The sequence below is a fragment of the Gorilla gorilla genome, chromosome 23 (genome assembly GCF_029281585.2).
Source record: "Gorilla gorilla gorilla isolate KB3781 chromosome 23, NHGRI_mGorGor1-v2.1_pri, whole genome shotgun sequence".
NCBI classification, from domain to species: domain Eukaryota; kingdom Metazoa; phylum Chordata; class Mammalia; order Primates; family Hominidae; genus Gorilla; species Gorilla gorilla.
In genome coordinates this window covers 21,359,345-21,376,956 of record NC_086018.1, presented here as the reverse complement: position 1 = coordinate 21,376,956, position 17,612 = coordinate 21,359,345, and the positions used below count along the sequence as shown (strand labels likewise).

At 50.0% G+C, this 17,612-nt stretch overlaps 1 protein-coding gene and 1 long non-coding RNA gene across 20 annotated transcripts in view; one reads left to right on the top strand and one right to left on the bottom strand.

Annotated features, from left to right (window-relative positions):
- Positions 1-388: 388 nt before the first annotated feature.
- On the top strand, positions 389-3,325 carry LOC129529609 (uncharacterized). The gene is made up of 2 exons (XR_008675157.1): positions 389-534; positions 3,190-3,325. It is a non-coding gene; the product is annotated as an uncharacterized lncRNA (long non-coding RNA).
- SLC2A11 (solute carrier family 2 member 11) overlaps positions 2,271-17,612 on the bottom strand; it is a 31,305-nt gene continuing 15,963 nt past the window's right edge. For 3 of the 19 annotated variants that reach the window (XM_004063159.5, XM_055375136.2, XM_004063158.5), the window contains exons 4-12: positions 14,939-15,063; positions 13,010-13,139; positions 12,313-12,461; positions 7,036-7,223; positions 6,814-6,924; positions 5,840-5,941; positions 5,689-5,764; positions 5,284-5,411; positions 3,404-5,064 (exon numbers count right to left, since the gene is read on the bottom strand). In XM_004063159.5, the coding sequence (XP_004063207.1) occupies positions 4,864-5,064; positions 5,284-5,411; positions 5,689-5,764; positions 5,840-5,941; positions 6,814-6,924; positions 7,036-7,223; positions 12,313-12,461; positions 13,010-13,139; positions 14,939-15,063 (1,210 nt within the window). In that variant the 3' untranslated portion in view covers positions 3,404-4,863. Of the gene's footprint in view, positions 2,652-3,403; positions 5,091-5,283; positions 5,412-5,688; positions 5,942-6,813; positions 6,925-7,035; positions 7,224-12,312; positions 12,462-13,009; positions 13,140-14,938; positions 15,064-17,612 lie in introns of those variants that run through there. The other 16 variants (XM_063704689.1, XM_063704687.1, XM_063704688.1 and 13 more) reach the window with 9 other exon arrangements.

Sequence of the window (17,612 nt, the reverse complement as noted above, 5' to 3'; positions counted from 1 at the left end):
AGAGGCCACACTGGGTCTGGGGTCTGGGGAGGTGGGCTGGAGCTGGGGAGCATGGCTGTGACTCCTCTCCAGCTACATGGGCTAGACATCAATGCTCACACCTGGAACGCAGTCTCAGCAGAGGCAGGTCAGCTCCCACCCTGGACCACCCCTTAGAAACCCAGTCTGGCTCTCTCACCCCTCTCTGCACTGCCTTTCCTTGTCTTCAAGGTCCTGTCCTGAGACCCTGTCTCCATTCCCTAACTGAGGGGCTTCCTGGGTAACAAGGGACTTGCAACCCCCACCCCGCCCTCCCAGAGTGGCCAGAGCCAATTCCGGCTGCGTGGGTGGTGAGTGAGAGGGCAGGGCTCAGGCTGGGGACCGGGGCACCATGTGTGTCCGAGGCAGGCCGGGACCTGGGTGTCACCTGATGCCTGCTCTGCTCGTGGCATGTACCCCAGGATCTCAGGGGTGCTTGTCAACGGATTCTTACTCATGACTCTACGTTGGAGGTCTGCAGCCAGGGCGGCCAGGGAAGCCATTTGGAGCACAAAGGTAAGCTGGGGAGCAGGTCAACAGAGGCAGGATCAGGGTGGATGGACACAGAGGGGCAGAGTGACCACACACAGGGCTCCTGGGAGGGCTCCTGGACTCCTGGACTCCTGCCTCCTGGACTCCACAGTGACTGGACACGGTAGCTTCATTCCCATCCTGCAACGCTGCTGCCTCCCAGTGGCTCCAGCTTTTTTCTTTTTTTTTTCCTTTTTTCGGTAGAAACAAGGCCTCGCTCTGTGGCCCAGGCTGGAGTGCACTGGTGCAATCATAGCTCACTGTAATCTCCAACTCTCGGGCTCCAGAGATCCTCCCACCTCAGCCTCCCAAGTAGCTGGGACTACAGGCACATGCCACCAAGGCTCTAGCTTTTAAAAGGCCCCCAGCTGAGCCTATCCTTGGGAAGCCAGCTCAGAGTCACCTTCTCCCTGAGACCTCTACTGACGCCCTGACCCAGAGATTTCTCTCTCCCCAGGGAACCCACAGCCCCACCACTTCTCTTTAACAGTCACTGTTTCCTGACAAAAGCCAAATTCTTTCTTATACAACAATAGTCCACTGATTTTCTTTATTTAGGCACCAAAGTAAAATAATGAAGAAAAGATGGCTTTTTTTTTAAGCAAATGGTGCTGGTACGACCAGATAGCCATTTCAAAAAAAAAGAAAGAAAAGAAAAAAGGGCCAGGCGTGGTGACTCATTCCTGTAATCCCAGCACTTTGGCAAACGAACGGCTTGAGTCCATGAGTTCAGGACCAGTCTGAACAACATGGCAAAAGCCTGTCTCTACAAAAAAACCAAGAAAAACAATAAAACAAAACAAAACAAAATAAAAATTAGCCAGGCTAGCCGGGTGTGGTGGCGGGCACCTGTAGTCCCAGCTACTCGGGAGGCTGAGGCAAGAGAATGGCGTGAACCTGGGAGGCAGAGGTTGCAGTGAGCCGAGATAGTGCCACTGCAGTCCTGCCTGGGCGAAAGAGCAAGACTCCATCTCAAAAAAAAAAAAAAAAATTAGCCAGGCATGGTGGCACGCATCCGTAGTCCCAGCTACTCAGGAGGCTGAGGTGGGAGGATTGCTTGAGTCTGGAAGGTAGAGGTTGCAGTGAGCTGAGATCACGTCACTTGCACTCCAGTCTAGGCAACACACAGTGAGACCCTGTTCCCCCCCCACCCAAAAAAAGGAACTTCAGCCCCTCACACCATACCCAAAAATTAACTTGAAATTCATCATCAGCAACATAAGTGTAAAAGCTAAAACTATCCAACATTTGGAAGAAAATCTTTGCAACATTGGGATAGGCAAAGATATCTTATGGCACAAAAAGCATGAATCACAAAAACCAAAAACTGATAAATCAGACTTTACCAAAATAAAAATTTCTGTTCGGCCAGGCCAGGTGGCTCACGCCTATAATCCCAGCATTTTGGGAGGCCGAGGCAAGCAGATCACGAGGTCAGGAGATCAAGACCATCCTGGCCAACATGGTGAAACCCCGTCTCTACTAAAACTACAAAAAAATGAGCAGAGCATGGCAGCACGTGCCTGTAGTCCCAGCTACTCAGGAGGCTGAGGCAGGAGAATTGCTTAAACCCAGGAGGCAGGGCTGCAGTGAGCCGAGATCGCGCCACTGCACTCCAGCCTGGGTGACAGAGCGAGATTCCATCCCAAAAAAAAAAAAAAATTCTGCTCTTAGGTAGCATTAAGAAAATAAAAAAGGCAAGCTACGGACTGCAGGAAAATATTTACAATACTATATATTTAACAAAGTACTAGCTTCCAGAATGTATAAAAAATGCCCACATTTAAAAAATAATGACAACCAACCTGATAAAAATAGCAGATAAGGGCTGGGTGCGGTGGCTCATGCCTGTAATCCCAGCACTTTGAGAAGCCAAGGTGGGTGGATCACTTGATGTCAGGAGTTTGAAACTTGCCTGGCCAACATGGCAAAATCCCATCTCTACCAAAAATACAAAAAGTAGCAGGGCATGGTGGCTCACGCCTGTGGTCCCACCTACTTGAGGGGCTGAGGTGGGAGGATCGGTTGAGTCCAGGAGTCAGAGGTTGCAATGAGCTGAGTTCATTCCACTGCCCTCCAGCCTGGGCGACAGAGAGAGAACCCTGTCTCAACAACAACAACAACAAAAAAGTAGACAAAATATTTGAACAAATTATTCATAAAAGAAAACCCATGAATGGCCATACTGAGCACATGAAAAGATGTCAAACATTATTAGTCATTAGGGAAATACCACAATTAAATGACAAGATACCATTACACACTCACTAGAATGGCTAAATTGAAAAGACTGACAATACCAAGTGCTGATGAGGATCTGGAGTATCCAGAACTCATACATTATTAATGAGAATGTGAAACAGTATAATCAACCACTTTGGAAAACAATTTTTATACAGTTAAATATACATTTATTATTAAGCCCAGCAATTCATTTACCCAAAAAGCTAGACTGACTGTTTATGTCCTCCCCAGGTTCATACCTTGAAACCTAATCCCTCATATGATGGTACTTGGAGGTAGGGCCTTTGGGCCTCTTGGGAGGTGATTAGGTCATGAGGGCAGAGCCTGCATGAATGGGATTGGTGCCCTTATAAAAGAGACCCCAGAGAGCTCCCTTGCCCCTTCTGCCATGTCTAGGAGGACACAGCAAGAAGACTGCCATCTATGAATCAAGACATGGGCCCTCAGCAGACACTGAATCCACTGGCACCTTGATCTTGGACTTCCCAGCCTCCAGAACCATGAAAAATAAATTTCTGTTGTTTATAAGCCACCCAGGCTGTGGTTCTTAGTTATAGCAGCCCGACGGACTAAGACACAAAAGAAATAAAAACATATGTTTAGACAATGATTATTGTAGGAACATTCACAGCAGTTTTATTCATGATGGCCAAGAATTAGAAACAGCCAAAATATTCACCAACAGGTAGATGGATAAATAAATCATGGTCTAACCACAGAGGGGAATACTACTCAGCAATACAAAGGAGTCTCTCCTAATACGTGCAACAACATGCATGAATCCCAAAAACTTTATCTGGAGCCAAGCCAGACATAAATGTGTACATACAGTACGGAATGACTTCAGATTCTGAAAAAAGGCAAATCTGACTAATTGAGGCAGAAGGCAGGTCAGTGGTTCCCTGGGTCTGGGGCTGGGGTAGGTTACTGATAGCAAACGGGCATGTGGGTGCCTTGGGGTAGGGTAAAGGTTCCATCTTGATTGCAGTGGTGTTTCCCAAGTGTATACACTCGCCAAAACTATACTTAGAACTCAAAACTCGCCAAATATATACTTAAAAATGGATGCAGTTGGTTATGTATAAATTATACCTCAGTAAAGTTGATTAAAAACATCAATTCCTCAGAAAATTCTTTTCTGACCACTCCCCTCTCAGACGAGGTCGGGCCTCCTGGTATGCATACCCATCCCCACTACAACCTGTATTTATTTTTTCTGAAACATGGTCTCTTTCTGTTGTCCAGGCTGGAGTGCAGTGGCTCAATTAGGACTCACTGCAGCCTCGACCTCCTGGGCTCAAGTGATCCTCCCATTTCAGCCTCCTGAGTAGCTGGGACCACAGGCATGTACCACCACACCCAGCTAATTTTTTTTTTTTTTTTGGTAGAAACAGGATCTTACTATGTGGCCCAGGCTGGTCTCAAACTTCTGTACTCAAAGCAATCTTCCCATCTTGGCCTCCCAAAGTGCTGGGATTACAGGCATCAGCCACCTCACCTGGCCAACCTGTATTTTTCTTTCACTGCATTTCCTGAGTCTGTAATTATTATTATTATGTTTTAAAGAGATGAAGTCTCCCTCTGTCACCCAGTCTGGCATGCAGTGGTGTGATCGTAGCTTACTGCTACCTTGAACTCTTGGACTCAAGTGATCCTGCTGCCTCAGCCTCCTGAGTAGCTAGAGCTGTTAGCACATACCACCACACCCAGCTAATTTTTAAAATTTTTTGTAGAGATAGGGGGTCTTACTATGTTACCTAGGCTGGTTTCAAACTCTGGCCTCAATTGATCCTCCCATCTTGGCCTCCCAAAGTGCTGGGATTACAGTCATGAGCTGCCACAACCAGCCTGTAATTATGTTGTTACTGATTTTCTGTCAGTTAATTACCTTTAGCCTGGAACACCACGCTCACCATTGATTGCTAAGCACCTGGAGCCATGTCTGCACACAAAGGGTGCTCAATAAACACTCCTTAAATGAGGAATGCAGGAGGGAGTAAGGACCAGGGCCCTGGCAGGAAGCAGACGACAGGACAGTAGCTGGCTTTGGCTCTGGCCACCCCTTTGGGACTAGAGTTCTGTCGACTGGATAACCTCCAGGCTCCTCCACGTGGGGCCCTGGGCCCGCCTGGGGAAGTTGAGTCTGTGTAATTCCTCGGAGATCTCTTGGAAGGTCTTGCCTTTGGTCTCAGGAAGGAACAGGCCAGTGTAGATGGCCCCACAGACACAGACACCAAGGAAAGGGACATAGAGGAAGTAGGACAAGGCCTCCTGCGGATTAAAAAAGACCCCAAGACCTGGTGTGGCTCCATCAACCCCTAAACAGAAGGCCCATGACAGGTCGTGAGGAGGGATTTGCCCCCCTCTTTGCTCCCCTAAGACCCCTCCCTTTCAGTCTCAGTCTCCCTGGATGGAAGCCTCCCGCTGGGGTTCTCGGGATGACAGGGACACAGCCTAAGGCAGGGCCCCCAGCGGGAGGGGCGGGCCTACCATGATGAAGGGAAATCCCAGGCCGACCAGGAAGAGCATGATCCACATGAGCGCCCCGCAGACCATGCAGGCAGCAGGCCTGGCCATCTGGTCAAACAGCTCTGTGGCCAGGATCCCCGTCACTCCAGCTAGAAGGAGGGGCAGGGACAGGGGGCTGCTGGCCAGGGCTCCCTGCCTGCCTCTCCCCGACCCCAGCCCAGACATGGGAGTGGGAGCCCAGGCCCAGTCTGTATAGGGGGCCCCTCAGTGCTCTCCTCCTGCCATTCCCTCCCAGAAGCCCCGGCATGATGTGGTCTCTGAGGGCCTGCAGGGGACATTGCATTCACACCCACCCACTGTGCACCCAGGCACCCATCACTCCTTCTGTGTGATGACGGATGCCCAGAGCCCCTTGGGCCCACTCACCAGGGCCAATGCCAAAGCTGAGGATGAAGGCAAAGATGCAGGCCATGGCCAGGTAGAGTGTCCAGGGGAAGGAGCTCTGCCGTGGACGGGGCGGGGGTGAGGTGGAAGTCAGCCCGGCCTGGACCCCCCAGCCCTCATCCACCCCAGCTACCTGCAGGCACAGGGCCACAGTGAAGATGCTCCCCCAGCAGGTCATCAGGCTGTACCCACCGATGAGCAGCATGCGCCGACCCACCCTCTCGATTACCACACACTGCAAAGGCAGAAAGCACAGACCCACACACCCAGCCATGGTCCCTGAGGTCGGGGGCAGGCAATGGGAAGGGGTCTCCTGAGAAAGCTGGTGGTGGAGGTGAGGGTAGTTTATTGCTTCAGTGTGACTTTATTAATTTCCCAAAGGAACTTGGTCAATCAATCACCCAACTTCAGCCAGTTTCCGCATCTCAAAATGGTGCTGGAAGTGACCCGCAAACCGTAGATGCTCAATAGATGCTCTCTAACTCACTGCATTGATTGATTGATTGAGACAGGGTCTCACCGGTCCAGCCCACGCTGGAGTGCAGTGGCACAATCTCGGTTTACTGCAGTCTCAACCTCCTAGGCTCAAGTGATCCTCCCACCTCAGCCTCGCCAGTAGCTAGCACTACAGGCGAAGACCACCACGCCTGGCTAATTTTTGTATTTTTTGTAGAGACGGGGTTTCACCATGTTGCCCAGGCTGGTCTCCAACTCCTGATCCCACCTCAGCACTATTGCCTGGGCTGGAGTGCAATGGCACCATCTCGGCTCACTGCAACCTCCACCTACTGGGTTCATGCGATTCTCCTGCCTCAGCCTCCCGAGTACCTGGGATTACAGGCGCCCGCCACCATGCCCGGATAATTTTTTGTATTTTTTAGTAGAGACGGGGGTTTCACTATGTTGGCCAGGCTGGTCTCGAACTCCTGACCTCGTGATCCACCCACCTCGGCCTCCCAAAGTGCTGGGCTTACAGGCGTGAGCCACCGCACCTGGCCCCTCACTGCATTTTAACACCATAAGCTGGAGTGTAAACTGGTTTAATGCAGAGGACCTGGGGGTCCCTCCCCACAGGGCTGGTGGAGGAAGGGCACCCTCCAGACTCACACTAACAACCGCCGTGAGCAGCTCGCAGCTCCCAGTCCCGATGATCGCATACTGGATCTTCGCTTCTGGCACTCCTGCCTTCCGGAACACGGAGGAGGCGTAGGCGTACACCTGGGAGAGGGTGGCTTTCAGGCCTGGGCTCCCTTCCACCTCCCATGGCTCCCAGCGGCCTGCAACACCAAGCACCCGGGCCCAGGGTGTGCGGCGGGGCAGGGGTCTCACCGAGTCATTCCCGCAGAGCTCCATGGCACTGCCCAGCACCACGAGGCTTGTCACCTGTCTCCTCAGGGCCCGATGCTGGAACAGCTCCCATGGGCGCCGGGCACGGCAGCCCTGGCAGGCAGCGCGCTCCTCCTCCAGCTCCTCCAGCTCCCCTGCCAAGTCCCCGGAGCCCCGTAGCCGCCGTAGTGCTGAGCCAGGGAGGAGGGTACTGAGCTCCCCGTCCCCAAGCCCCTCTTTGGTCCCCCTACAGGGACGCCCCCCTCCATCCCACCACCTTCTTGGCTCACTATCTCTGAGTCTGTGTGTGTGTGTGTGTGTGTCTCTCTCTCTCTCTGCCTCTGCCTCTCTCAATCTCTCTGTCTCTGTGTCTGTCTGTGTGTGTGTGTGTTTCTCTCTCTCTCTGCCTCTGCCTCTCTCAATCTCTCTGTCTCTGTGTCTGTCTGTGTGTGTGTGTGTTTCTCTCTCTCTGCCTCTGTCGCTCTCAATCTGTCTCTCTCTGTTTGCCTCCCTGGTCAGATGGAGATGATCTTCCTGGCCCTGACATTTCTCAGGGCTGTTGCGGTGTTGCCACCATGGATGAAAAAAGGCTTTAGAAAGAAACGCAGGGTTCTGCGGACATATCAGACAGGACATGACTATTGCAGCACATTATCAAACCCAATTCTTCACCCCTTCCTGCACCCACACTGCTTGCTGTGTGATTTTGCAGTTCCTCCCACTAAAGGGGCAAGTACTGCCTACATCCCTGCTCCTGGCTCTGGGCTCGGCCAATAGGATGAGGCTGCAGTGAGGGCGTGCCATGTTCCAGCCTAAGCCTTAAGAGGCCTTGCTCACTTCTACTTGCTCTTCTGCCTTCATGAGAACTTTCCAGGCTAGCCAGGAGGATGACAAGAGACATGGACAGCCAAAGGGGCCCAGCTGAGCCACCCTCACTGGGACTATTCTAGATCAGCCAATGCCCAGCTGAGCTGCAGTTGCAGGAATGACCAAGATCAGCAGAGCTATCAGCCAGAACCATCCTAGATCAGCCCAGCCCAGAGGACTTAGAGGCTTAGGCTAAATAATTGCTTTTTTTGTTTGTTTCTTTACCACCGAGATGTTATGATCATCTATTAGTCAGCAATAGAAAGCTGATCAATAAATTGGCACCAGGAGTTGGTGCTACCGTAACAAAGACCTGTGAAATATGGTATCAGTTCCAAGACGAGGCAGAGGACGGCAATGAGGTTGGAGAAATGAAAAGCTATGTTATATAGTGCAGTAACATGGAAGAAAGAAAATGGGCTCAGTGAACTTATGGACTTGAGCAAAGAAAACTCCAAATGTTGAAAGCATGAACTGGTTGCTGTTAGATGCATATTCTAAGCTTGCTGTAAGACATGAAGAATTAGCTCAGAAAATAACTGGCCAGTTTGCAAGCAGAATTCAGAGGCAACAAAATTTAATTAAACGTAGCATATTTCAGAAACACTGGGTTAGTTGAAAACAACAACAAAAAATGTTTTCTCGCCTCTATCCTCTCCCGCTAGCAAAAGAATCCCAAATTAAGTAACAGCCTGTGAGCAAAGATCAAATCCAGAGCACTGCCAGGAAGCCATGGACTCATAGTAAAGATCAAATCAAGAGTGTGGCTTAAAGCAGTGCCTCACAGACCCTCACAGCTAGAAAAGGGGGCATTTAGGAGGCTTGAGGGTGTTGGTTCACGGTAGCCTGACATACCCTAAATACCAGCAATTAGGCCTTGGGAGAGAAGGCTGTCTCAAAAATAATTGTGAGCGTGGTTTGTTGACACATGAAAAAACCTCGAATACATAGAAAACTCACATCATTTTTGAGAAAGTTGTATTGGCAAAAGCTCTGCCAGTTTGGACAAAAAAAAGACCAGGACAATTTGAAATATAAAGACTTCTGTGCCCCAACTTTCTTTTCTTTTTTTTTTTTATTTGAGATGGAGTCTCACTCTGTCACCAGGCTGGAGTGCAGTGTGCACTGGCACAATCTTGGCCCACTGCAACCTCCGCCTCTCGGGTTCAAGCAATTCTCCTGCCTCAGCCTCCCTAGTAGCTGGGACTACAGGTACGTGCCACCATACCCAGATAATTTTTGTATTGTTATTAGAGATGGGGTTTCACCATGTTGGCCAGGCTGGTCTCGATCTCTTGACCTCGTGATCTGCCCGCCTCAGCCTCCCTGGGATTACAGGTGTGAGCTGGCGCCCAGCCTGCCCCAACTCTCTATAGGCAGGAAGCAGGCTGAGAAATTTGCTCAACCATCAAAAGCAGCACATTGTGCAACGCCCTCTTCAGAAGGAATCAAGGAAGGTGATAGAAAAGGAAAAACATCTCAGAGGGTAGACCCAAGAAGCATGGAGAGCCACGCATAGTGGTGTGTGCCTAGAGTCCCAGCTACTCAGGAGGCTGAGACAGGAGGATCGCCTGGGCCCAGGAACTCTGGGTTGTAGTACGCTAGGCAGATCAGGTGTCTGCACTAAGTTCAGCATCAATATAGTGACGTCCCAGGAGCAGGGACCATCAGGCTGCCTAAGGAGGAATGCACTGGCCCAGGTTGGAAATGGGACAGTTCAAAACTCTCATGCTAGCCAGATACAATGGCTCATGCCTATAATCCACGCACTTTGGGAGGCCAAGCGGGGTGGATCATTTGAGCTCAGGAGTTTGAGACCTGCCCAGGCAAAAAGGTGAAACTCCATCTTTACAAAAAATACAATAATAAAAAAAAATTAGCCAAGCGTGGTGGCACGGGCCAGTAGTCCCAGCTACTCAGAAGGCTGAGGTGGGAGAATTAATTGGGCCTGGGAGGCGGAGGTTGCAGTGAGCTGAGATCACACCACTCCAGCCTGGGCGACAGAGTGAGACCCTGTCCCAAACAAAACCAAAAAAAACAACAACAAAAAAGAAGAAAACTTCCATGCTGATCAACAATGGGGTCATGCCTATGAACAGCCACAGCACTCCAGCCTGGAAAAGCGAGAACCTGTCTCTAAAAGATAAAAAAAATAAAAAAAATAAAAGAACCATGGCCTGGGGTGCCCTTCCTAGGGGGTAGGGGACAGAGCTGGAACTTGAACAAAGAATACTCCCTACCCCCAAGGCAGGGGACATGGCCATATTTTCCTAGGGGCGCTTCAGAATTGTTATAGATTAGTGACTGCTCTGTGCCTGCCTTGCTTCCTCGTTTTTGAAATGAGAGCATTAATTTTGGTTACCTCATCTTACTTTTCACCATTGCATGCTGAGTGTGGGAAGGGAAGAAGACTTATCTTTCTAGATCCTAGGTTTCTGGGTCAAGAAAAGGCCCATATAGACTTAATGTGGCCTAAGATCTGGGACTTCAAGCCCGATGCCATGATTGGATGAGACTTTGGGGGATCCTGGGATGGGACTGAACACATTTTGCACAGAGAGACATAAGTAATAATTGCGGCCATGGTGACAGAGAAGAGTACACTAATGGGCCCCGGTCTTCACCCCTCCTTAAATCCACACCCGTTGCGATGGGAGAGGATACGCCATCAATTTTCCCATCCCTTGACTTGGGATTCGGCAGCATGACTGACTCACTTTGGCCAATGGAATGTTAATGGCACGAGGGAACCAAAGGTTTGGAAAGCGCTTATGCAACTGGATTTGCTTTCTTGTTTCTCTGCCATCACCATGCTATTCCTAGGCTAACTCGTTGGTACCAAAAGTGAGAGGACAGAAAGTGCAGCAAAGCTGAATGGCTCCAGTCCAGACCAGCCTAGACCGGCCAATGTGGGGAAAAGCAAGAGAGATCAGATTGTTGCTGTGTCTGTATAGAAAGAAGTAGACATAGGAGACTCCATTTTGTTCTGTACTAAGAAAAATTCCTCTGCCTTGAGATTCTGTTAATCTATAACCTTACCCCCAACCCCCTGCTCTCTGAAACATGTGCTGTGTCAACTCAGAGTTAAATGGATTAAGGGCGGTGCAAGATGTGCTTTGTTAAACAGATGCTTGAAGGCAGCATGCTCCTTAAGAGTCATCACCACTCCCTAATCTCAAGTACCCAGGGACACAAAAACTGCGGAAGGCCGCAGGGACCTCTGCCTAGGAAAGCCAGGTATTGTCCAAGGTTTCTCCCCATGTGATAGTCTGAAATATGGCCTCGTGGGAAGGGAAAGACTTGACCGTCCCCCAGCCCGACACCCGTAAAGGGTCTGTGCTGAGGAGGATTAGTATAAGAGGAAGGCATGCCTCTTGCAGTTGAGACAAGAGGAAGGCATCTGTCTCCTGCCTGTCCCTGGGCAATGGAATGTCTCGGTATAAAACCCGATTGTATGCTCCATCTACTGAGATAGGGAAAAACCGCCTTAGGGCTGGAGGTGGGACCTGCGGGCAGCAATACTGCTTTGTAAAGCATTGAGATGTTTATGTGTATGCATATCTAAAAGCACAGCACTTAATCCTTTACATTGTCTATGATGCAAAGACCTTTGTTCACGTGTTTGTCTGCTGACCCTCTCCCCACTATTGTCTTGTGACCCTGACACAACCCCCTTTTCTTTAAGCACCCACGAATGATCAATAAATACTAAGGGAACTCAGAGGCTGGCGGGATCCTCCATATGCTGAACGCTGGTCCCCCGGGTCCCCTTATTTCTTTCTCTATACTTTGTCTCTGTGTCTTTTTCTTTCCTAAGTCTCTCGTTCCACCTTACGAGAAAGACCCACAGGTGTGTAGGGGCAACCCACCCCTACAGGCCAACCCGCAGCTGAACCTCACCACTGCCCCCCTCCCCCACCCCACACTGTGAACTAGCCCAGCTGAGATCAGCAGAGCTGTGCAGCCAGCCAGGCAAGTACATGAATAAAAGATGCAGTAAATAATTGTTGCTTTAAAGCAGAAATGTTGCGATTGTTCCTTAGGCATTCTTACTGTAGCCAAAGTTAACTGATAAGATGACCATCACCCAGTTGGCACTGGGTAGGTGAGGTCTTGCACAGGTGTTTCACCGTGTGTGTGTGTGTGTGTGCGTGTGCGTGTGTTTCTCCGCACCACTCTGGAGTTCTTGAATAACAGTGGCTAGGTCTGATCCATTCTGCTGCCTGGCAATTAGGACAGCCACTTGATAGAGTTCTGATTGAAGGCAGGTATAGGCAGATCATGAAATTGAGGCACAAAGACAGGGATAGCTTTTCCTTGATAAATGAAACCTACGAAATGGGGACCCGTATACTCTGGGGAGATGCACCCCTTGGTCAAGGGCAGTCTGGGAGCCCAAGGACAGAGACTCACCTGCCAGGCAGGCCTCGGTGTCACCACAGTCAATGAGGAGGTAGCGCGGGCTTTCAGGGAGCAGAGGCAGGGAGGCGAGCTGGAGCGCCCCGGGCACCAGGCAGCTGGCCAGCAGCAGGGGCCAGGCCTGAGGGCCACCTAGGAGCTCCCTAAGGAGGCAGAGGAGAGGCCAGGCCAGATGCCTCTTTGCCAGAGTCCTACCACCCTGCTCTCCTGCCCACCTACACACCTCCCTGCAGAGAGTCTGCAATTGCCCCGTGCCTCTTCCTATCCAAGTCTGGGTCTGAACATCTAGATCCCTCCCACCCAGGTTGGGACCAAGAGAGGACAGGGCCACTGCCCCACCTCATCCCTAGCAACTCCTTTTCCCAAGGGTCCAGGCTCTGCCTTCTCCTCTTTTTTCTGGAATGACTGGAACACGTTTCTCTTTGAAAGCCCAAATCTTCACCCTCTCCTCTGTGAAGACCTGTTCTTTGCTCCCTGACCTGGAGAGGATGGGAAAAGGGATTCACATTGCAGTGTGTTGACTGATACCCATTTTGTGAATTGGCAGCAGAGATGTGGATAGAGGATTCGATGCCTTCATGCAAAGCAACAATGCTTTAATCTACTAGTGGGTAGGGGAGACATTTAGGTGAAGAAACGCTTTTACTGGTATCTCCGAAATACTCAATGCATGTGGGGGAGGGGTGCTTACCTGAGTCCAACCACCTGTCCCATCACGATCCCCAGAGCCGTAAAGATGGCTGAGCTCATGGCCACAGCTCCTCGGAGCTCCTTAGGGGCGCTCTCCCCCAGGTACATGGGCTGGATGTTCATGCTCACGCCTGGACATGTGCACAGCAGAGGCACGTCAGCCACCAGCTGGGACCCCCTCTCCACGACACCCAGCCTGTCTCCCCTGCCCCACTCAGCACTGTCCAGCCACTCAACTGGATCCTGGCACTGAGGGCTGATCCCTCACCCCCCACACTCAGGGGTTCTGCTTCACCTGCTAAAAGGCCAACAGGATCCCAACTCTACTCTTCAGAACTTCTGAGGGAGGGCTTTCTCAGATCCGCTCCCATCCTGGTCCCTGGCCACAGTACCACATGTTCATGGGCTCTTCCTAGGTCCCATCACTGGGATCCGAGTGTGAAGGACTCTGACGGGGCTGTGCGGGGGGTGGGAGGAGGAAGGTAGGACCACATCCTGGATGCCTACCAGCTGTCCCAGCACTCATGTCAATTCCTTCATTGATCACTACAGCTGCTCTCACCTCACCCTGGCTCCCCCAGGGAAGACCCCGGCACCTACACTGCCCTCAGGAAAACAGAGAGCTGGAGAGCACCCCAGCGCCCTCCCAGAGGGTGACAAATGGCAAAAGCTAAGAGGCCACTGTGTTGTGGTGTCACGCCCCTGGGAATGCAGTATGCCCTCCCTGACCTAGGGGTTCTCCCATCAAGGTCCTGCCCCTCTATCTACGAGTTGGGCAAAGATAACTGGAAGGAAGGCAGCTATGCTGATTGCCAAGGAGTCTCGGAGGTGCCCCTGCTCTTCCCACAAACATTTAGCTGGGGATTCCTTCTCTGATGGGTACTTGGGACATGAAGACAAAGTCTGACCTGGTTCCTTTCCCCTGGATCGTGGGCTACTCTTAGTAACTCACTTCTAATGAGCAGAATAATGGTGTATGACCTCTGGAATTAGGACATAAAAAGCACCTGGACTTCTCCTTGCACATGCCCTCTCTCTGTCTCCGTGTCTCCCTCTCTCTCCCTCCCCTCCTCACCCCCTCAGATCACTCTGGAGGAAGCCAGCTGCCATGTTGTGAAGATCCTCAAGCAGCTCTGTGGAGAGCCCCCCAAAGTGGGCAGCTGAGACCTCCTGCCAGTGGCACGTGAGGGAGCATCTTGGAAGTGGATCCTCCAGCCCCAGCCAACCCTTCTGACGTGTGCAGCCCTGACAGCTTGAGCACAGCCCCGTCAGAGACCCCAAGCCAGAGCCACCTACCTAAGACATTCCTGGGTTCCTGGCCCACAGAAACTGTGAGATTATAAAAGTTGATTATTTTCAGTCACTTAATTTTGGGGTTATTTGTTTCAAACATATAGATAACTAATATAGATAGCATCATATAGATAACATCACCACTGGGCTGTATAAACAGTAGGGCGTCAAGAGATGACTTATTGGTTGGAGCCCCTAAAAACCCAGGTGGATGTACTCAAAATTCTGCTCTCTCACGTGAAAAGCCCCAGAAATCGAGGAGTACCTAACAGGCCATTCTGCTTCTGAGAGAAGATCAGAAAACTCATCCTATATCCCTTTACACTTTGGCTACCAGGAAGCTCATGGCTTAGAGTGTTACTCAAACATGGGACCTCTGTTAGTGTTAAGTTTGGAGATGCTTATTCCCCCACCCCTACACAACTTTTCCATTGTTCTGTACCTACTTTAAATATCTAGTTATATGAGCCCTTTAAGATAAGCTATACTACATCCTTTTGTGACAAAGGTAGGCATAAATAAAAAATAAATGAATGAATAAAGGGAGGAAATGAAGGAAGAAATGAAATAAAAGGAATTAATGAATTTATTAATAAATAGGCATAGAGAGGCAGGACGAGAAGCCCCCACCCCATACCTGCATTGACTCCCACGAGCAGTCTTCCCAGCATGATCATCTCAAAGGAGCCTGCTTTGCGGCTGAATCCAAACAGGATCGCTGCTGACACCACAAAGATGTTATTCACCAGGAGGGACTTCTTCCTTGGGGGAAGTGAAACACACAGAAAGAGAGGCTGTGCTTCAATCCAGAGGGACCATCCCTGGGGACCACTCTTTGCAACTGTAACAAGCCTTAATTAGACACACACACAAATGTATGTAGTATGCCATTAACTACTTTGAGTCCTGGTATCCTTGCTGTCAAATGAGATGAGAGTTCCTACACTTACAGGTCTGTTGTAACACATAATTTTAAAAATATCTGTAAAAATTGGGCTGGGCATGGTGGCTCATGCCTTTAATCCCAACACTCTGGGAGGTTGAAGAGGGCAGATTACCTGATCCCAGGAGACCAGGCAGGGCAACATGATGAAACCCCATCTCTACAAAAAATACAAAAAAAATTAGGCTGGGCGCGGTGGCTCACGCCTGTAATCCCAGCACTTTGGGAGGCTGAGGTGGGTGGATCACCTAAGGTCAGGAGTTTGAGACCAGCTTGACCAACATGGAGAAACCCTGTCTCTACTAAAAAAAAATACAAAATTAGCCAGGCATGGTGGCACATGCCTGTAATCCCAGCTACTCAAGACTGAGGCAGGAGAATCGCTTGAACCCGAGAGGTAGAGGTTGTAGTGAGCCGAGATTGCGCCATTGCACTCCAGCCTGGGCAACAAGAGCAAAATTCCGTCTCAAAAAAAAAAAAAAAAAAATTAGCTGTGCATGATGGCGCACGCCTGTAATTTCAGCTACTCAGGAGGCTGAGGTGGGAGGATTGCTGGAGCCCAAGAGTACGAGGCTGCAGTGAGCCATGATCACGCCAGTGCACTCCAGCCTCGGTGACAGAGTGAGACCCTGTCTCAACAGCAACAATGAAGGTACTAATATGTAATTTCTCAGATTCAGTAAAACTCCAGGGAGGAAGAACAGGGACTTTAAGAGTGAAGGAAGAGACGCATAGATAGTCAAGTAGAGTTTCCTTATATTTTCCTCCATGTATTACAGAGTCACTTCTCACAACTCAGAATGGCTGTATATCTCAATGCCTTGGTCAATGGGACAGACACCAACCCAAGGAGGGGACATTGGAAATGTCACCTGCTCCATCATGATGAAGCATTAGCTTTGGCTCCTCATATTGAGCTCAGAAGTGCTGCCATACAGATCACCCAGGAGAGCTCACTATGATCATATAGCTCACTGTACTGAGAGCGAAACTGAAGACCAGAAGTGGCCAGTGTTCTGCTCAAAGTCACCAGCACATTGGTGATAAAATATGAGCCAAAGCTTAGGTCTCTTGTGTCTAGAGAATGAAAAATGACAGTAGATTATAACAAACTTGATCCAGTGGTAACTCCAATTGTAACTAATAATTATAATTACAATAATATACATTTTCATCACTGGAATTAATAAATCCATTAATAATAATTAAGTACTTCAATCTAGTGAGTGCATTTTGCTCCATTTCAATACAAAGACATTGCCAAAAACACTTAGCATTCACCTTGCTGGAACAGTCATATACCTCCACTGATCTGCCTTAAGTATATAGCAGCAGCTGGGTGCAGCAGCTCATGCCTATAATCCCAGCATTTTTGGAGGCTGAGGTGGGGGGATCACGAGGTCAGAAGTTCGAGACCAGCCTGGCCAACATGGTGAAACCCCTTCTCTACTAAAAATACAAAAATTAGCCAGGCATGGTGGCAGGCACCTGTAATCCCAGGTAGTGGGGAGGCTGAGGCAGGAGAATCGCTTGAACCCATCTAATAAATAAATAATAAATAAATTCAAGGTCTTGCACTGTGCTCCCCCCACCATGCTACACACACGCACACACACACACACGTGTCTGTAATCAGCAGCTTGGCGGGGGGCGAGGCGGGTGGATCACCTGAGGTCAGGGGTTCGGGACCAGCCTGACCAACATAGTGAAACCCCGTCTCTACTAAAAATACAAAATTTAGCAGGGTGTGGTGGCACGTGCCTGTAATCCCAGCTACTCAGGAGGCTGAGGCAGGAGAATCTCTTGAACCCGGGAGGCAGAGGTTGCAGTGAGCCGAGTCGCGCCACTGCACTCTAGCCTGGGTGATAGAGCGAGACTCCGTCTCAAAAAAAAAAAAAGGATATAGCAGCTGCCCAGCTGTAGGCCACAGTCCATTCCACAGGGAGCTGTGCATCGCACAGGACATGCTGCTGTCCCACTATTTTGATGAGTTCACACAGAAAGCACCTGGAGAAGAGGAAGCAGCAAGTGCACTAGAAGTCTTGGTAAGGTACAGTGTGACAAAGAGTAGATTAATAACGAGATAGGGGGCTGCCACTCCAAAGAAGTTCCTGAGGTCTAGAGGACTAAGAGGTGGCAGCGTATTTTCTCCAACGTGCATGACAAATTGCTGCACCTTGGTCCCCTTCCTCTAAGAAGGAGGGACAAACCTCTGAGAGCTTCTTTCCATTTTGGAGGCAGCAGAATACCACATCAGGTGTCGTGACCTGGCACATTTATCAGGTGACTTGAAAACCTGGTAGCTTTGAGTGGTGCTAAGCAAGAGAAGTATATTCTTTAGCAGGTCGAAGCCAAATTCACATCACAG